Source organism: Bactrocera neohumeralis, chromosome 5 (assembly GCF_024586455.1).
Source record: "Bactrocera neohumeralis isolate Rockhampton chromosome 5, APGP_CSIRO_Bneo_wtdbg2-racon-allhic-juicebox.fasta_v2, whole genome shotgun sequence".
Lineage (NCBI taxonomy): Eukaryota > Metazoa > Arthropoda > Insecta > Diptera > Tephritidae > Bactrocera > Bactrocera neohumeralis.
This window is the reverse complement of record NC_065922.1, coordinates 49077516-49099995: the sequence shown is the minus strand read 5'-3', so window position 1 is coordinate 49099995 and position 22480 is coordinate 49077516. Positions and strand designations below refer to the sequence as shown.

At 31.1% G+C, this 22480-nt stretch overlaps 1 protein-coding gene across 11 annotated transcripts in view; it reads right to left on the bottom strand.

Moving 5' to 3' along the window:
• LOC126760511 (cAMP-specific 3',5'-cyclic phosphodiesterase) overlaps window positions 1-22480 on the bottom strand; it is a 535699-nt gene that overhangs the window by 12235 nt on the left and 500984 nt on the right. For 8 of the 11 annotated variants that reach the window (XM_050476199.1, XM_050476191.1, XM_050476193.1 and 5 more), the window contains 3 exons: window positions 7231-7335; window positions 4827-5010; window positions 2664-2757 (listed from right to left, as the gene is read on the bottom strand). In XM_050476199.1, the coding sequence (XP_050332156.1) occupies window positions 2664-2757; window positions 4827-5010; window positions 7231-7335 (383 nt within the window). Of the gene's footprint in view, window positions 1-2663; window positions 2758-4826; window positions 5011-7230; window positions 7336-16633; window positions 16877-22480 lie in introns of those variants that run through there. The other 3 variants (XM_050476201.1, XM_050476202.1, XM_050476192.1) reach the window with 3 other exon arrangements.

Below are 22480 nucleotides of genomic sequence, written 5' to 3'. Positions count from 1 at the left end.
GTGTGTGTGTGTGTGTGTGAGTTGCACGTCTGCCGACTGGTACTTAATTTAAATTTTAAATTAAAAATAACTCATGGTGCGCAGAAAATCTAACTCGTTATGAAATGCGAAAAATTGAAACAAGGAAAATGCATAAAATTGGATCTCTCGCGAAAGCAGCAAGCGAGATTTTATTACACTTTTATTGCCATTTCTACTTTGGCTCACGGTGTGCCGGCGTTGATTGAGTAACTAAGCTGGCGACGTCAATTCGTGAGTGGCAGGCCGTTCGCTTGTTGTGGCTTACGCTTTGAATGCCCGCATAGTTGTGATTAAAATGCTTGCTTTGAGAATGCAAGAAATTATGAATTGCGCCGCAAAATGGCAAACACCGCGGCAGTGATCCCACTATTGAGCAATTGTGGGCATGACAGCTGATTTGTACGCGCAATTTAAAATTTCATATATTTAGACAATTTTACACGAATGCAACTTATATATGATTTGAGGGTGTTGCCAAGTAAGCGGCGAGGTGGGGTGGCACCAAGTCTCATATATTCGTGGCGTTGAAAGATTTGTTAAGGAAGAGTATTAGCGAAATACCTGCTTAAATGCATGGATCGTTAAAAATAAATGAAGGGATTAATTGCTACCAAATGTTGGTTCAATAAATTTATTGTGAATACTTGAGGACCATTGGAAATCAATATACTTGTAATTGGTATTAGAGAGGCACTCAAAGGGAAAAAATTATTTCTCTGTAGATTTAAATAGAATCATTATAGTAAAAAATTTCTAATATTGTAAAATAATTAATAAAAAATTTTAAAATAGTTAATAAACAATATTAATGAGCGTTGTATCAGATCGATTAGTAGTTGATATCCAAGAGAAGCGGCTGTATTGTGAAAAGAAATAGTTGCTATTTCTCAAAACAACGTTTCGACTCATTTAGCCTATGATACGACCGATAAATTGAAAGAATTGAACTAATCGTCGACCCATCATTTTCTACAGATATGACTTCTAGCAATTATTGTCACTTCTCTAGACTCCAAACTTGGTTCGCGGACAAAATATTTCACTTAAATGAAGTAAAATTGAAATAAAAGCTATTTTGAAAGTCAAAAAGTCGCCTATCTTGAGCCGATATAGAAAAGCTGAAACACCCTTATAATATGAGCATTACTTTGGATAAGATTATGTTGAAGAATAAAGCCATATTTTCATACAAAACAAATGTTATTTCAACTTTGAGTGAAAGGCTTTTCAGCAGACCTTACCGCCCCTAAACCCCTTTTGGGCGAGAGACTTTTCAGCAGTGGTGGATCTACGGGGAGTTTTGGCTCTCAAAAGCCACCTCCCCAAAATCGGAGAATTTAATACAAATTTAGAAGAATTTACGAAGTAATATTACTACTAAAAATATTTTGAAAGAAAAGCCCCCTAGAAAAAAATTCTGTATCCGCCACTTCTTATCCGCCTATGTAGTATGTTTTGGTATACATACAAATATATCTTTACAATATTTATAACATTTTAAGCAGCGTGAAAATATATTTGCTTGAGACATAGAAAGTGGAAATTATCAGATTTATATTATTTTAGCGCAAAAGATTTGAAGCTAATATGGAATACTGTCACCGACTTTGGCTGAGATAACTCAAGAGTTTTAACACCGATTTTATTATTATTACATTATTCTAACAATACACATATATTTGATTCCCAATATCGAGCCCTATTCCTTTATGTGTAACATTACAAGAATCATATCAGGAAAGCTAGTACACTCTTTGTACAAGCCTATAAAACATATAATCTAGGGTATAAAGTGGTTAATATGAAAGTAATATAAGAATACCTAAAAGACATTTCTATTTGAAAACTTTTGGAAATGTTCATAAATTTTAAAAATTATATAATTATACTATATGTACTATAAATATATATACACTCTTCATTTTTACAAAATTCTAGTAAGTACCACCATTTAACCAAATGATCTGGATATTTTAATAAGAGAATAGTTAAAAGTCATAACCCGTGAGCACATTTCGCGACTAACGACAAGGGTAATTTTTTACAAATTTTAAAAACATATTCAAAATGCAAAACAAAGTATCAATAAAAACAAAAAAAACCGAAAATCGCTGTTAAATATAATAACCAATATATAACCTTTTTATAACCAAAACTCAAATTTTGTTTATATTTATGTATATATTTATATATGCTTAAATAAATCCCATGCAATGCTCAAATTTATATTTGTGTAAAAATCTGTGTACTTGGAAGTGCTACAAAGCTGGAAGCACAACTTCATACAGGTACATGTACATACATACAATTATATTCGTGAACCTAACAGCTTAAGCCTTTTGGCATTAATTTCGACATGCAGCAATCAAACTCAAAGTTTTTACGGTCATTTCGTGTTGGCAGCGCGCAGAGTCTTATTTGAGGAACAAGCTACGGTTTTATTGCCTCAAAGGTTTTCATTTCCTTTTTATGCGCGTGAGTTCAGGTTATTTTGCAATTCTCTAAACCAATATTTTTGCTGAACAAACTTTAATATTACATACACATACATATGTATATAAGTTTGTATGTATATATGTATACGAAAGTTAAATATTTTTAAGGAATGTTTTTAGAGTTATTAAAGCTTTTTTATTACTCACCCAAAAATGTGGAACAAATATACTCCGATATTTGATTGCCAGATCTGCTCGACTCGCTGAAGTGTGATAATTCTTTATTGAGCATACGCTTGAACTGTACGTAAAAAACACAAAGAGAGAGAAAGAGAGAGTGGGAGATAAAATTATTGATTAGTTGAGCTGGAAAACAGCAGGAGTCATAATACTTAATATTTCTTATTTTATAAGCATATTTAATAAAAAATTTAACCAAACAATAACTTATTGACGCTTCTTTGTCCTAGCCCTAGTCCTAGTAGCTGCTATTAAACATTTTATTTTTTTTACTTTTATTAAAGAGGTTACTCTTTCTGGTATCAAAATTGAACTACTTCGAAGTAATAGAGCTAGCCTAATATGTATATAATGAAACAGAGTGTGGAATAAATATATGTAATACTTTTCTGTATGAAGAAAAAAGTCAAGTCGATGAATTATAATCAAATAGGTTTATATATCTTAAAAGCGATATTACCTGAAATAATATTTGAAGATAAAATTACTTTATTTAGAGAGTACGTGAATTATAATTTCGCTTTCCATACTATTATGGGCCATACTGTTTATCTCGCCTAGTGATTTATAGCTAATGCCTAGAGAAATTTCACTTGAGTATGATCTCTTAGATGTGATAATATTAAATATTTATTTAGTGCATTGCAATGAAAATCAAAAATGCATTTATTTGATTTCTGGAATTGAAGGAATGGTGGAGAAGTACAAAAGAAGGGGTTCAATGAATTATTTGCCCAAAGGAACTGAAAATTTACAGTATGTTAGATGCGAAACATTCAAAAAGAATTGAGAAAAGTCGAGCATTATGTCAAGTTGTGCATTACAAAAAACGATTTTTTGCTCTGCAAACTATATTGCTAAGAAATTTTTAATTTAATGAAATCGATTCTCCCGACTAGGTTGCACCGAAGTAATAATACCCTACACAGGTGCATTTTATATAGCATAAAAGGGTATAAGAAGATATTTGTCTTGATTCTGATCATTATGTTCGAATGGCAGCTATATGTTATAGTGAGCCGATCTGAGCAATTATAAAATTTATAAAATTATACTTTTACTTTGGACAGTAATCCACACTAGATTTCGTGAATATCCCTTGTCAAATAAAAAAGTTGTTCAAATAAGGACTTGAGTTTGATCGGTCACCTTGTATGACAGCTATATGCTATGGTTGTCGAATCTGAATAATATCCTTACAAATTGTAGGAATGCTTTAATTAATAATCTGTGCCAAATTTCATGACGGTGCTTTGAGGAATAAGCAAGTTTTCGTTATAAGGACTTTAGTTTGATCGGTCAGTTTGCATGGTACCTTTATTTAATACTGAGCCGATCTGAGCAATTTCTTCGGAAGTTATACCGTTATTTTGAAAAGTAATCTACGCTAAATTTCGTGAAGATGCCTTGAGGAATACAAAAAATTTTCCATACAAGGACTTGAGTTGGATGGGTCAGCTTATATGACAGCCATATGCTATGGTTGTCCAATCTGAATAATTTCCTTGCATCTTGTAGAGATGCTTTAAATAATAGTCTATGCCAAATTTCGTGACAATAGCTTGTCGAAAAAAAAGTTTTCCTTACAAGGACCTTACCGCGACCGGTTGAACCGATTGACCAGAAATTTTCACACTACTTTTTCTGATACATTTCTCAGGTTATGATGAAAGGAATATGATTTTTAATAAAATGTACTTGTTTCAAAAAAAAAAACAATTTTTATGGGCAGCCGTAATTTTGTCAAATTTTGACTAGTAATGATCGAAGGCCTTATTCATCTATAGTAATATTTAGTTTTATTTCGATTACTCAGGAAACTCTTTTTCATTGCCAGACATATTTTGTTTGGGGTCATCCTAAAGATCGGCTACGACATCCAAGGAATGCAGCGGATTTAATTGGACTGAACTTTAACTGCTTTATTTTTTCGTAATAATTTTTTTATCCACAATACTAATCTTATGAGAATCATATATGCATAAATCAAAGAAATAAATATCTTGAGATGACAGCTGACGTTTTGCCTATTAATTTAACTAAGGTTATTTTCAAACTCGCCTACATTAACACAAGTCAAATACAATAAATGAGTTTAATATTTTCTATCTGAAAATCCTGCGAACTTACCTTGAGCGATGCCATGTCCGATACACTGCGATGTGTCTGTATGGTCTCCAGTTGGTCCAAACACCAGTCCAACTCCTCGATGGTGTCTGTGGCCAAACGTGTGTAGGATTCATCGCCTTGGACCAATTGAACGCCGGCTGTGGATGCACGTCCCACGCTGGACGATTGTGTTGGGCGCCTGGATCTTTTCGCATTAATTATTTGTTCCAAAAGACAAGAGACACACACACAAATACACATACAAACACACAAGCCGAGACACAAACGTAGAAAGCACACGAGAGCGCATACAAATTTTTCGCATGAAAAAGTTATGACAAAAAGAGCAGAATAAAAGAACGAAAACAAAGCGATAAAATAAACGAACGGACAAAGCAAGCAAAACAGAAAAAATAATAATAAACACAACAATAACATTGCAAACGCAGCAGCGACAACAACAACAATAACGACAATTTAACAATAAACACAAATGAGTTGAAACGAGCAGCAAATGGACAGCGATACAAACGGTACGCAGGACGAAAATGCAAAAAGTGTGATAAAAAATTTAGTTGTTTTTGTTATTGCCAATGTGTCAATGGCGACATTTAAAATTAGTTAATTGGAGTAAAGTTCGTTAATGGTTTATTTATATTTTTTTAGAAAGTTGATTTTTTTTAATTTTAGGTTTATTGTTGTTGTTGCAGTTGATAATATTTGTTATTTGCCGTTGATTTTAGTTTTGAACATAATTTTATGGACAAATGATTGTTTTCACAATTTTAGTTTTGTGTTGTTGTTTTCATCAAAAGAAAATATATTCGCAATTCGACCGTTACAAATGATTCAACGAAATAATAATACACATATTGAAATATATGAAATCGAAAACGTGTTCATGTTTATGTTTGTATGTGTAGAGCGAAAATACATATTTTTGGTTGACATCAAAATGCGGGAAGGACCAAACAGGAAGAGAAAGAGAAAAAGACAGAGAGAAAAAATACGTATATCAAAAAAACAAAGTAAACACTTCTTGTTGGTTTTGTGTTTTTTACTTTGGTGAACAACAATAATATTGGTTTAAAATTTACTTTATAAATATATATTTATTTAAATAATTTTTTATAAAAAGGGGGTGTTTATATTAGTGACAAATATTTAATGTGTTTTCATAATTGGAATATACAATTAAGATAACGGTATCATAGGGGTTTGTGTTTGAAGTTACGGCCATCGATTCAAAGTGGGTAACATTTAAAAGAAATTTATTGTGAATATGAAAAATTCTTAGAAAAAATTTAAAGTGGGAGTTACACATAATATTTATCTGGGGACAAGTGTTGAATTCAAGCAGCAAAAGCTATGCGACGTTTATGTGACAGTGGAGCGAAATGCGCTTAGGTTGGAGCAAAAAAAAAATACAAACTTTAAAATTTTGTATAAAAATCTTTAAATTTTAAGAAGATTAAGAAAACCCGTTAATTTTGGTTGCACCGAAGCTATAGTACCCTTCACAAATACAAAAGATGCCATATAACTTGATTTTGAGTGCCCAGTTTGTATGGCAGCTGTATGTTAAAGTGAACCGATCTGAACAAATTTTTTCAGATATTGCATTGGATTATTAGATAATAATTCATGCTAAATTTTGTGAAGATATCTCATCAAATAAAAAAGTTTTCCATATAAGCATTTCTATTCGATCGTTCAGTTTGTATGGCAGCTATATGTTATAGTTTTCCGACACCGGCAGTTCCGACAAAAAAGCGGACTCTTTGCGAGAAAAGAACGCATGCAAAACTTCAGATCGATATCTCAAAAGCTTCTCGTATATACACATATTTTATAACGATTTGGGAATTTTTAAACTAAAAAAAATATTTTAAACATTTCTTATTAAAACTAAAATCTTTTATTTTTTTAAATTAAGCTTCCGTTTCGTCAATACACTATTTTCCAAAATAATACATGAAATAAAACATTTAAAACACTTCTACCCAATTTATAGCTCCACTGCCACAAACACTTAAATTTATCTCTCTAAATTCACTATTTACCAAATAACTGTTTCGATTTAACTGTTTTCTGCATAAATTTCAAATAAATTCATTTAGAGCAACTGTCAGAGCTTTATGACACATTTCAACACAATTTAATTGGGGCCACATTGCTACAGACAACATTATATGTTAAGTTAAAAACTATTTTAATATATGCATTGTGAAAATATTCAAATCAGTTATTAGCATTATTATTTGGATGAACAAACACGAGGGGTTAGTAGAAAACACTTTAATAAATTTTAGAAAAATTCTCTTTAAAAAACATTGATGCACTCAAATAGTAGAATAATAACAAATGGGCAAAATTTTGTGTGTGTGTGTGCTTTTTGTATGCTTTTAGGCGCACGCATACTTACTTGTTGGATGCTTGTACATTTGTCAGACTTAAGAGATTGTTGCGCACCGAACGTAAGCTGGCCAAAATTTGGGCAAATGGTGTCACAATAAGATCCTCACCATGGCTGTAAATAAGGAGAAAAACAAAGTGTGTTAAAATTGCCGGAATGGAAGGAGTTTGTATGATGAAAAATAATATTATAATAGCTATCGATGCATACGAATTGATATATGTATACATGTTTAACTACATACAAACAGTTTTACTTTATATACTTATACAAAGCAGATACGTTTCCTCAAGCTGCGCTGGAAGTAGTTATTTATACAATTCTAAATTGCTTATATTGGTTATTACTCTAATAATAAAGCATTAACACGGAATACATATTTGAAGAAAAAAATATTAATCTTTATATAAGTTGTTCTAGGTTATGTTTTTCTTGGGCAATGGTTTACATTGAGATATACATTTTTTTCAAATTATCATACAGAAAATAAGAGTAAGGTAAAATGAACATATTTAGTATACATACATATTCAAATTTGTTCATATTTATAAGCAGAAATATAAAAAATAAAATGTTCACTGAAGCATATATAAAGCCGAGCAGTTAAAAATCATTCAAAAAAACTTAAAATGTTTACGCCACTATTTTTATACTCTTGTATATAAGTATATACTATATATATACAAATTTATATTTGTGGAGCAGGAATATTATCCATAAAATAAAAAATAAAATATACATATATATATTATTAAGACAAATGAACTATAATAAAAATTTGAAGCGCTTACTTAGCAATCATATATTCGAATAGCAAATAATGTACATATGTATATGCTCACATGTATGCACGTATATGTATTTCCATAATTAATTTACTAAAACCTATGTATATATATTAACACATATATAAATAGTTTTTTGGTACTTTAAAGTTAACATTCATAATACAATAGATACATCTTTTCAATTATTTTATTTTCTTCACGTCACATGCTTATTTATAATATATTTATTATTCATACATAGGTATATATTAGGGTGTTCGTTATTTCCCAAGATTATTTTTTCTTTTTGTTAACTCCAGAAAAAGTTTCAGTTTTTGTCTTAAAAGAATTATAATATGTAAACAAGCACTTTACTTTGATTATAACACAGTGCACCATGTCGTATGAGCAACACAAAATTTATAAGGCACTTTCATGGATTTTTAGTCAATTGTTGTACAATGTTGGGCATAACTTCTAAAACAATACTTTTAGTAAAAAAAAACTAGGCATATTTTGAAGAAGATAAAATTTTGTATCAAAATATTTAAGATTATGTTATTTTATAATAGAAAATCTTGTAATGAATATTCTTTCTTCAAAGTTATAGTTTTTATAATGTATTTATAAGTTGTAAATTTATCCCATGTATCTATATAATAGGTACATGCAACACCTATATTATTGTTTAATTTGTTTTCATTATAATGTTTCATTCTTGGCAATTGAAACAATAAGCGCCATATAGTTTTATAAAATGTCCTTATATAAATAAGCAATGCGTGCTACAAATAAGACTTTCCCATTTTTTGGTTCTCAAATGTACTAACGTCCCCATTCAGAGCTCTTTTACGAAAAACATTTTGTTCTGTTTTTTATATACATACAAGGTTGTCGCAAAAGAAAGAGGACAGTTAAAAAAAAAAACAAAAAATTAATATTTTTCAAAAGTTATATTTTTTTATTCAAAGTAGTTTGCTTGTGCTTCGATACAGCATTCCAAAGGAGTGTTTAAGGTCATTTTTCGGAATGCTCTTGAGAATATCGGTCGTCGCCTTTTCGATAGCTGAAATGTCCTGAAACCAGTGTCCTTTCATGGGCAAATGAAGTTTTTCAAATATGTAAAAATCACAGGGTGCCAGATCAGGTGAGTAGAGTGAGTGATTAATGGTTAATATGGAGTTTTTTGTCAAAAAATCAGTGACAAGCGTCGACCGATGATACGGCGCATTATCGTGCAACAGGCGCCAGGACCCTGCCTCACGGTATTGTGGTCGAGCACGACGAATGCGAGACAAAAGACGCTTCATAACACCAAGGTAAAACACAGCATTAATCGTTTGGCCAGGTGGGACGAACTCTCGGTGTACAATACCTTCGGAATCGTAAAAACAAATCAGCATTGTCTTTATTTTTGACTTCTGAAGACGACCGACTTCTGATCGTCACTGAGGTCGTCACGACCTTCTTGGAATCGCTTAAACCAGTCATGCACATTACTACGGGATAGGCACTGATTACCATAAACTTTTTTCATCTTTTGAAATGTTTCAGTAAACGTTTTCCCAAATTTAAAACAAAATTTAATATTTGCTCAAAATGCATTTTACGACCCATGACGAAAAGCTTCTGTCAGTTTTTGATCGATAACAACGATTGCAGTTATCCAATTGTTTTAAAATTTTACGAAATGTCAACAAGAGATCAAACTTTTTATTTCATATACCCACCAATAGGTGGCGCCACCAGAAACAGTTATATTTAAAAAGTTCTGTTTCTTTTGCGACAGACCTTGTATATATTTATACAGAAAAAAGATTCAGGTAGTACCCTTTTTTCTATGATTTCTATTATAATCAGTTAGTTATGTTTACAACAGCAAAATAATTTAAAACCCTTAGTGATATATTACCCGAACTATTCTAGACCTTTTCTCATGGAATATTGGTTTCACGGTACATTTAGAAAGCTTGTAATTTTCATTTTTTATAAAATTGAAGTCAAGATATTTTATCTATGTCTATTTAGTTTGTCACAATTTACGTAGCGATTAAATTTTATGCAAAGCGGCAGTAAGGCGAAATTAGTCCACCAAGTAGAAAAAAATCGAGTGTGTGCTAATAAGCATACTGGAAAAATCACCTTTTAAAATAGGACTATTTTTCCCAATTTTTAACTATACTTTGTTTGCAGATTTTTTATAGTTTTGTAATAGCAACAACATGTTGTGCATACCATATTCATATTCTGAGGGCATACTAACCAAATGCCACATAAACACTTACATATTTACCAACATTGAAAAAGTTCTAAACATTTTTGGAAAATGCAGCCTTTCTTATATGAAAAAACAAAAAAATTCATAAGTTTCTTATTTTTACCTCTTAAGTGTTATTGAATTTAACTTCTCATAGCTCTTAAGATGGTGAATTTCCTGCATACTAACTTATTTATACAATTGTATTATCGTTTTTGACTAGTTTTGGGACTTAACAATTAAATGTTTTAAGAGCATTTAAATACATACAGACGAAATATTGATATTCAAATATACATAAAAATGAAGTTTAAAGTGTAGTAAAAACAAGTAATAAGTAAGTGATACAACTGATCTCAATCCGTAACTGAATTGGTCGGAACAATCGCTGGCTTAATTTTTAGTATCCTCTGAAAAAATATGCGTAGATCATACATAGATACATACTTAGTAGTAAAATTTTAGTGCGAAAACCAAATTTTATATTAATTGATTTAGCTTATGTATGGAAGAACCTACAATTTCAAGAAAATCGTGTAAGCTTATTGGTGCACAAAACTCTACTTCTTGATTTGCATCTAGAAGAAGATATAAAGGATAAGTGAATAAGCCATAGAACAAAATATTTCTTTCGAGTTTTTCAATTCCGCAATATGTGTTTAGACTAGATTTTCCTTTTACATCAAATGGAGGAACCATTGTCAATGCGGGGTACACCTAGAGTGACGTCCGAAAAAAACGTCGATTTTCGGAGGTAAAAAAACACTAATATATCAACATCAGGATATATCTATACGTGTTTCAGGAATATACAGTAAAATAAAAGAAAATAATAGTTTTTAATTAAAAACAATCAAATATTTAATAAATATTCTTAATTAAAAAAATAAGATTTTTATTTAATTTTTTTGTTTTTTTCATCCAAACAAAATTCAATATTAAATCTTTAATAAAATTAAAATAAAAATTGAAGTAAAAAAAAAAAATAATTTTAATTACAATTTTTTTAAGATGATTTAAAATTTCGATTAAAGTAGGTTAAACTATCGAAATGTTAAAAAAATATTTTTGTCACAATTTTATACTAGGCGCGCTCCTTAAGAGATATGAAATTTCTAGCCTTGGCTAATTGCCTCTACTATACTATTAGTCTTCTAGAATGATGATTACTATTTTCATCTAATTTTTTATGCATAATTTTAAATTTAATATATAATTTAATTTGAAAATAAATTATAGTTATTTAATTAAATAAAAAAAAATTTTAAAAAATTATTTTAAGTAAATCGTAATAATTTCAAATTCCAATACAGACATTTCCGAGACTTAAAAGTAATAAAACTTCATATAAATAGAGAAACAATTATAGTAAATAATTACAATATTATGTTATTTGTTTATATATGCATAATTTTAAGCAAATGCATATATTTAACAATATATATTTTTTACCCTTTACCCTGTTGCAGCAAAGTGTGTCGCCATTAACTGATCCGCCTTAATATTGGCATATATCATTAGAATTTTGATAGTATTTTTATTTTCGGCATTTGGTTCTTGCCATTTATTTGATGTATGTATATCATTTTAGCATTTTTACTACGTGCCCACAATCATGGCAACACCGACACCACAAACAAAAATATACAAACGTTTTGTGGACTTTTGGCAATATGCTGTCTTATTTGCAAACGTGTGGGTTTGTGTGTGTGCTTATTTTTCCAATTGCCACCAGAGCCTTTAAAGAATTTCCACAGCGTTTTCGCTGGCTCAAATAATGGCACAGTATTGCTTTCCGCTACGCTTGTTGTTCTATACATTTTTGAGTTATTGTGTTATTATTGTTTTAGTGTTGTTGTTCAAGTATTGTTTGCTTGCTGATCGCAGGATATTTTTGCGATGAGTTCGTAAATGCAATATCAAAGCTTAGAAGTGTATATGAGACGCTGAGGTATAAATAAAATCGCTTTGCGCTATTTTACGCATTAATTTGATTTGCCGAATGCTATGGCTTTTTAATTATACAGGGTCATTAACAGCGCAGCAGGTGAGATTTGCGGCCTTTTTTTGATTCCTTTTTAATTTTTTTTATTTTTTTAAATTTTTTTTTTAATTTTTAATTTTTGTTTCTGTTTATGAAAAGCTATCGTGCAAGGAAATAATTACCGTTGTTGATTGATTTTTTTAATAGACGGGTAAAGCTGGATAAGTGCTTAAGCAAACAAAAAATATTATAAAAAATTGCAAACTTAATTGCTCTCCTGACAACACGTGTGAGTAACGGGTCTTAACGTTGAGTGATTTGTATTGCTACTTGCATGACGCGCCCATTTTCAGCATCGCTACTTATTTTTCCGACTGCTTCTTCTTCTCACTTCCCGCTTTTCTAGGCGGGCTTTGTGTGAAAGACACGTGCGTGGGAATGCGGAAAAATTCCAATGGCCACCTTGACAGCCGATAATATTACGATTTTTTTTATTTCGATTTTAATGCCAGTATTTTTGGGAGATGTGCTTTTTAATTTTGCCATAATTTAACGCTGGATTTTGTTTCAAGAAATACTCGCAAAAAAGGCTACTTATGAGTTCATAAATTTACAGTTAAATTGATTGCGTTGCATGCGTCGACAAATTGTTGCATGTAGCTGCTATATACACAGACATATCAACACATGTAATACATAAATATACATATATGTATATAAAAGTGTAGAAATGTCTATGGCTATGCCATAAACACATTTTAATTTCAGCAGCTGCCACTGTGCTCATTGCTTCGGTCAATTACCTAGACGCTCATGGTCCAACAATAAGGAGGGCACTGACTTTGCAGGCGCATTGGCGGCACTCAATGCTGCAGTGGTGAAGAGTTGAGTGTGACAAATAGTATGATGATTAACGAAAAGTTTAGTGGCATATAGAAAATACTACATAAAAATAGATATCTATGCGAATATATATATTTTTTTCATACGTATATATATACATATATAACAATAACATACATACATATAAAATTAATATAGCAGTATGGAAAATATTATTAATAATCATTACTGCGTTCTTGACATAAAAAATTGGCACACCAATACATGCAAGAAAATGTTTCTAGAGACTTTCATGCAAAGAAAATATGAGCCTCTTCATACCACTTCAAGTGTGTATTTATGTGCGTGGGCGCCTTAATCAAATTTTCCCCAATTTATTAAATAAAAAACGCACATAATTCAAATCCAAATTTCGTTTATCGTATGACGTCATTGGCAAATGCCAAGCGCACAATTCAGCGTTGCCAGCCACCGCCACTTCAGTTGGCACATGCTCGCTCATCAAATCAAAACCAAATCTGCGACTCATACACACACACATTCACATACTTGCGACGAGTCACATTTTCTTTACAAATTTCAAAATTTTCTAAGCTTTTTCCGAATAATTTTTGGCCGATGAATTTGTGTTGAGATTATTTTTAGCAAAAATGTCCTCAAGCAGCGGCAGCCAGCCAGCAGCAGCGCAAAATTAAGCAGCTGACAATAACAACAATACACTAACAACACACACACATAAACATACACATATACAAATGCAGGCGTATAAAATATTCAGCAGCGTTTTGAATACGCAGATTTTTTAATGTCTTATTAAAAATGTTTTTGCCAAGAGACTTGTGCATTTCACTGCTATTTTTCTCGCATTTGTTTTATTTCCTGCCACTGTTTCCATGCCGTCACATGGGCTTATTTGGAGGTGTGACCAACGTGATGCTTTACAATTTTCAATATATAAGTAAATATATGTATATATACAAATCTTTGTATAAAAATATGTTCACATATTGTCAGGTTGGTAGTAAAATTTTTATTTATTTTTTTTTCAGCTTGACGTCATAATCACGAGTCGTATGCTCGGCAAATCAGCGAGGATTATTGATTGCATATTTGAATTATTTGTTGTTGGCCAAGTCATTTGCGTGACGGGCGCGAGATGGGCGCTGATGAAATTACTTTTGCCCAATTATAGTTTCATAATTAGATGCTTAGTTCAATAAGTGTGTGAAAGTATAAATTCTTTTAAGCAATTACTTTCGACATATGTATATTTGGGGTTGAGGATTGTCAAAATTCAAATATGTCATTATTGATGCTGTGAGCAACTTAAAAATTTCGCTAGTTGAGAGTAAGTTGTTATACACACATTTTTTTCAATTTGCATTAGTGAATAAAAAACCAAAAACTTCGTCAAATCTTCAAAAACATGGAATATTGTTTAAAGGACGCAAGGACGAAAACGATCATGAGGACACTGATGGTCTGGCCAATGAACTAAAAGTCACGTCTTTATTAACTAATATTACTTTATATAATTGCTCATGTAACAAGATACATTTTTTAACCTTTAATCAATTTTAAGGAAACTTATTTTTCTCAAGACCGCTTGAAAAAATAGCAACTACATACAGAAAGGGATCAATTTTTGACATAGTCAGATGGTAAGAGAGCTCGACATCTCTATCAAGTCCATTATATAACTGCCGTTGGGACATGGGTTTATGAGTTTGGCATGCAAACAAGTCAGCAATCATTGAAATGGAGGCAAACCAAAAAAACCACGCCAAAGCCGCTCAAAAATCAAAGTGATGTTCGTTGTTTTTCGATATTTCTGGTTTGGTGCATCATGAATTTGTTTCGGGAGGACAAACGGTCAATAAGGAGTTCTATTTGGCCGTATTGAGGTGTTTACGCGTGAGAAGCCGCGATTGCGACCGAACTTAAAGCCAAAAATGCAATGAATATCATCTATCAACCACCGTATTCACCAGACTTATCTCCTAATGATTTTTTCTTGTTCTCCAAACTGAATTTGTCGCTTCGTGGAAACCGTTTTTAGTCGATCGAAGAGATAAAATAAAATTCGCTGAAGAAGCTGAAGGCCATCCCAAAAAGTATTTTATGAGGACTGAAAAAATTGTTGGCGTAAGCGTATAACATCTGGTGGGGATTACTTTGAAGGCGAAAAATTAAATATTTAGCATTTTATTTATAATTTCCGTGTACTTTTTTGTCACAATTTAATGATATTAAAGGTCTGATATCTACAACTTATCCTCCATATGAGGTGGCAAATGTATTGATCGGCAATTGTTTTATAATAAGAGTTGAGTCAATTGTAAAGAACAATTTGGTATTCTGTTGTCGCACCACAGTCCTACTGCTCTATTGGGTTGTAATATCAAATCAAGTTGTCATCAAAGGCTTTTTTCGTTAATAAAATTTATTTAATTTAGCAATTATGGAATAAATAACGGAATGAGTTTTCAAATGATCATACATTTGGTATATTTTCAGTGACACTTTTTGAAAAGTGGCAAAGCTACTACTTAGTATTTTCAAGAATATAAAAGAGTTAGGTATCAAGAAACGAATAGCTAAATAAATTATTTCACTAAATTTTTCAAAGTTTATAGTTGCATTTTTTAATTTTTTATGATATTGAAGTAATAATGTGAAATTGTGTAATAAATCAGACTAAGTTTGCTGGATCCTTTTGATAAACATTTTTAAAAACTGCTTTCCTATTTTACTGAATATATGTACTTGTTCTCTCAAGAACCGCATTTAAACCCGTATCTCCGGAGCTTTTCAAAAACTACAGACAATCACAAAAAAACACAGTAGGTCAAAAACACGACACATCTACAAAAATCTCCCCAGGTATGCGTTCTTCATTGAAACGGAGAGGTCTTTCAGTTTTCTATTTTTTTTTTTTTAATATGAGACAGAAAAAAATCATTTTTTTTTCCAACTACATACTTGACAAAATATCTCGTTTCATTGATATTTTTAGGAATTTGAAGTTTTGTACAATTTATAAGAAAAACAAAAATTGTTTTAAAATAACCCTTAATGTTTCTTAAATCGTAAGAGATGTTTTTGTAGAACATTCAAATCATTCCAAACTGATAATAAGAAAAAAATATAGATGTTCATACTAGGAGCGACTTTCTTAGAGGTTTTTAATGACCTAATTTTCAATGCGCCAAGCAAAAAATAAAATATTGGATTTTTTCGACCCACCCTAATGTGTATATATATTTGAATTATGCAGTTAAACTAATATATCTAGCTAAGCATTAACAAGTGCACTTAAAATAAACACTTTTACAAATGTCTAAATACTTATTAAACTTTTATTTACAAAATTCTGTAGAATTTGAAAGCAATTTTTAGTTTGGCGTCGCAGCATTTTGTATTACAAGTGCAAAATATTTCCGACAAATCGTTCATATCGCATTTTTCGCACATATTTTTCAACCTTCGTTTCGAATTTGTTATTTATTTACTAATAGTTTTAATTATAGTGCATTAATCATGGCGCTTGTTGTTGTTTACCTGCGTGACTTTATCGAAAACATATTGTTGGGATCGTTGACTATGGCCAGGGCCAAGTCATCTTGCAGCACGGTCGGTATCATGTTGAAGAAGGAGTGCACACGCGGCAGCGACTGCGAACTCGCCGAATTTTTGTTCAACATTTTGATTTATGATTTATTTTATTTAGTGGTGTTGAGTGATATATTATAATAAGTTATAAAGTAGTAAATTATAATAATTTGTTTTTTTTTAGAATACTAGATTATTATTTTTTTCTATTTTTCATGAATCATTAAAATGAAATTGTATTTGCTGCGGCTTTTATTATTAATTTCTTATATCACTTTTGGTTTTTAAGAATTTACTTAATTAATTTTTTTTATTATATTATATTCCTAAATAGTTTGATAAATTAGTTTATCAAAAATATTGTATAAAATTGTTTTTATTTTTTTTATGCAAATTTTTATTTTTATAACAATTTTTATTTTTTTTTAAATTTGTTTTTTTTCGGAGATTTAAGACTATTGCGAATTTATTTGTATAAATCTACTTATGTGGTTTTAAAATATGTGATTTTAAATTGTATTATTTTAATTATTATAAATTATATCACTTTTTCAATGCTGAGATTTTATAGCTGCTATAAATTATTTAAATAAAGAATTTTGAATTTTTAATATTTTTGTATATTTTTTCAAAAAAATATTATAATTTTTTGTATTTATAAATATACTAATTTTTATATATAAAAAGTTTTTAAATTTTATAAATTATATTTTAATATTATTTTTAAGTATTTTTGTATATATTTGCTTTAGTTTGTTTGTTATTTTCTCGGTTTCTAAACCTAATTTTATTATATAATTTTTTGTTATATTAATATTATATACATATATACGTGTATATAATATTTTTATTGTTATATTTAAGAATTAATTTTTTTAAGAGCTATATGTATTATTATTTGTAGTCAGTCTAATCACAGTGTAGTAGTAACTTTTTGTCTAAAAATATTTTTTTTGATTATAACTCGAATTTTTGCTATATATGTAGCTGCTGTTTTTATTAACGTTTTTTATTAATTATAAATAATTTTTCTTTTAAACTTTTGTATTTAGATTTTTGTGCCAGTTTTTTTCAAACTGCTTATATAGTGGACTTTTTTTGTTTCTTTTGAGTTATGTGGTTTTAAATTTTTTTCTTTAATTTTTTACTAATTTTTCTGTTAAACGTTCGTATTTAGATTTCTACGACAGTTTTTTCAATATACATATATATACTATATATTGCTTTTTTGTTTCTTTTCGGTTATGCAGTTTTGAATTTTTTTTAACTATTCTATTACTATTTGTATATTGGACCATTTAAGTAAAATGTTTTTACGTTTTTGTTTTTTATAAGTTTTTACAAATTCTTGTAATCTTTTCACACAAAATTTAGTTACTTCTTGTTTTTCGCACTTATTTTCTTTTCAGCGATGTATCTTGTGCGTATTACTGGCCTCAACTGCTTGATACATGTAGTCCAATGCTATAGATTTTCACACCATGCAATAAATTCAATTTGAATTTTTCTCATTTTTAACTAAACGCATATTTCCTGTGGCGCAAGCATTTTCATAATATCTTTTTTTCACTATTTTCTTAATATTGCGCACAGCTGGAGCTTACACGCACGCTCCAATGACCGTTTTTGCGCACAAGAGCGTTTGTAAAAATATCACTATTTTTTCTAAAATTTTTTTAGTTATTTTTTAGAATTTTTCCAATGCACAATTGTATTGTGTGATTGTTTAGTTATGCGTTTTGAAATTTCCCGCGGCCATGCGGCCTCACTCTATCGGTTGTGTATTGTCCGCGCGCTAACAAAATCGCACAGCGTCGGAACGTATTTCTTACAAAACTGAAACTGAACAAAAAATGTTTCCTGCGCGTTCGGAATATTCTTCCACGGCGTTCTACAAATAAGCGAAGGCGCAAGTATGCCCAAAACACATACCTACACATGGGTATATGCGCGCATGTATATACCCACTACATGGACGTGTGTGGCGTGCGGTAGCTTGACGGGTGGTTTGCCGGCGGTCAGCGGTGGTGTTGGCGGCGGCGTTGCGCTTATTGGCGCTCGTTGGCGGTGGACTTCTATAACAACAATTACTGCTCCGCGCCGCCACCGGCTGTGGCGGCCTCATCATCAGTTCCAAAATCATTATGAGCGAGTTGATCAGCAGACTCAGCATCATTATGAGCATTTTCATCATCATCAGCAGCATCATCATCGCGATCGTCTGCTTTAGAAGCACTTGCTTTCCACCTCATTAGTCGCTTCCAACGCAGCTCATAATCTCCTTGGCTGTCATCGCTCGCAATGTCATAATGAGCATTCTCGTGTTTATGTTGTGTTGCCAGCGAAGAGCAGCAACAACAAAAAGGGCACTACTAACAATCCACATAGAATCCATCATTTGAAATAATTTTTTTTTGGAAATGCTTGCCGCTGCGCTGCTCAATTCATTTTGTAGCGTCGTTAAGGTTACTCAATTTGTTTTTTGTTTTTGTTTTTGCCTTTATTTTGCTCTAAATAGTACAATTTCTATTACTTGCCGGCTGGAAATTGATTTATCTCTCACAGACCAGACACACTTTTGTTCATATGTATGTAAGTGTCTGTGTGGGTAAATTGTTATTGCTGTTGCGACTAGTTGTGCTTTGTTGTTGTTGGCGCTTTTATCTTTATTGTTTTTGTTGCGTGCGCACATTAGTTTCGTTGAGTCTCTTGCACTTACCTACCATAATAATTAAATCCAGCGAGCAAATGTTTTTTGTTGTTTTTGTTGTGCTAGTTAAATCTATTTCGTTTTGTCACAGATTTTTGCGTTATTTATAATTTATTTAACTAAATATATTATATGTGCTTTACCTTGAGCTTTAATAATATTTAATTTTATTATTTGCCCGCTGGTCTTCGTGACTAATTCCACGTAAATTTTATGGCAGAAATATTCTTAATTCACAGAATTTTCATATACAGTAGAGGCCCGCTAATCCGGACATGGCCTAATCCGGATTCCACTGTAATCCGGACAGGGTTAAAAAACTAAAAATTTCTATTATGTCCCTTGTAATCCGGACCGACATTCTCTATCCGTATTCTCTAATCCGGATCACATGTTTATTGTTCACTATATTCGCTTTTATGCTTTATTGGTTTAAGTTTTTTTTGATTTTTTGGAACATGTGTATTATTTGTTATAATAAACAAACAGAAATTTATAAATATTTTTTCATAATACATAGTTCTGATATGTCTTTGGTAATCCGGATTTCCTTATATTCCGGATAGGGGCCGGTTTTAATTGATCCGGATTAGCGGGCCTCTACTGTACTACATATAATATTAAAAAAAATAATAATAAAAAAGTAAAAATTGTGTTATGTTCTAGGAACGTGTTGAATGACATTATTAGCTCCAAAGTTAATCGTTAAGAATAATTTTGGATTTTTATTTTTTTTCTTTTTAGTTTTAAACTTGCGGTAGTAGGATGCTTGGTCATTTTGCAGTGTTTGGCTACATATATTGAATTTTTTTTGATACAAATTTTAACCAATTTTCTTCAATATAAAAGAAAAATAATAAAAAATTACAATTGGAATTCTACCGGTTGTGGTCGATTCAGTAGAAATAATCGACTTTTCATAACTTCCCATGATTGTCTTTGTACTCCCTTCAGTGTAAAATTTGTTTGAAAACTGGCTTATTACCACTACAACTATGTTCAGTTGGGTATTATTTTCTTACGACATCATTATCATCATCATCTTTTACTTAGAAGCCTTAGTGAGGTGTTGAAAATATTAATTTGATATGCTTTAAGCTTAGTCTAAGAGTCTAGTCTTTTCCATAAACTACTGTAATTGATTTCAATTCTTAATTTTTAAAATACAAGAAAAAAATGTGTATTTTCATTTATCATTTGAATCATTCACTATAGTAAAAGCGATGTAAACTATGCAAATGAGATTTATTTACGCCAAAAAATTCACCGAAATAGGATATACTAAAACCCATTTGTCTAATTATTTTTTTCTGGGTTGGTATGACTACCAGTCAGGCATATCTGCGGCAAATTGGTGCTTGAGAATCGACGATTAACAGCCAGAGATTTTACTCGCATCGTTGCAATATCGGAAGAATTAGTGAACCTTTGATCCATTTTGAAAGATCATTAGGGCCTGAGAAAAGTGAAAAGATGTTCCAAAATCGCAAAACTTTTTTGAAAAATAGCATCGCGTTAACGTCTGTGAAACAATGATTTCCGATTACCCGAATGTCATGAAACGTATTATTACTGGCGATGACTCTTGGATTTATGCTTACGACCCGGAAACAGACGATCAATCGGCTGAATATCGTGGCAAAGATGAGTCGAAGGCGAAGGCGTTTGCACCGCGATAATGCACCAACGCATACTGCATGGATTCTTCGTGAGTCTTTCGCCAAATTTTCAACCAATATCATGCCGCAATCACAGTATTCGCTTGATTTAGCTTCGTGTGACTTCTGCTTAACAATAAACTCAAACGACCGCTTCGGGGAAACCGTTTTGAATCAATTGAAGCTAAACGTGAATCGCTAAGGTCGTTGAAGGCTATTCCGGAAATTGACTTTAACAACTGTTTCGAGGATTGGAAAAAACGTTGGGACAAATGCATTGAGGCCAAGGGGGTTTATTTTTTGAGGGACGATATAGATTTTGAAGAATAAATTAAGAGTTTTTAAAGGCTTACTATTTTTTGTTCATAGTAATATTTAGCACTGCTTGTGAAGTATACATGCTGTAGAATATATTTCCAGAACCCATGTTTAGCTATATTCATTACATATAGAACTATGTATTTCCATGATTTCAATTACGAAATTACTAAAAAATAAACTTTGCTAATACCAATATTGTCTTTTGAGAAATCAAAGCGAAAATAGAAGTGCTTAAGATTTATGATTAGGCTCATACTTTGAAAGTTAATTCCAATATTTGAGGAGATACTGTCAGATAAAATGATTGAAAACATTTCCCTAAATTGTTAAAAAAAAATTTATACTCACAAAAACTCTGATCTCTATATGTCAATTTGTGGCAAGTTTGTTTACGACGCGAAAACTTGAATGGCGATTTTCAACATGGAACAACGAGTTTGCTTGAAATTTTGTACTTCCAATGGAATCACGGCTTAGAAATCTTTGAAAATTTTGCAATAAAAGTGTTTTGAATGGTCCATTTTATCGCGAGTACAAGTATTTGAGTAGCACGAGTCGTGCTTTCACATCAGTTAATGACGATAACATCGAAAAGGTTAAAGAAACAGTGCTTAAAAATCTTCCTGTTAGAATCATCTCTTGTTGATCGAATCACTTGGGAACTTACATCTTATACGGGTCGCATCAACATATCTTGGTAAATGTTTTGGCAGTGAAACGTATCAACTCTACAAAATTAGCTGCACGAGTTTATAAGTATACGAGTAACACCGAAAGTGTCCAACAATTCAGCGAATGGCGCTTCAAAAATGTGTCGAATCCGAAAAAAACCAAAATGAGGTGAATACATTTAAGGCCAATTGAAATTGTATTAAATCCTGGCTTGCTTAGGTTGGCTTAAAAGCAGCCTATTTTGTAGGCAATATTAAAGATTTGTATTAAAATACTTGAAAATGTAGTTTCAGCCAATTCTCGAGAAATTTCATCAGACGATATATTCGAAAATATGGTTGGTGAAGACACGGATTTAATAATTTGTTTTGACATATATTTATATTTATAAATAATTCGGAATATGTAGATATTTAAAATAATTTTTCAATATAA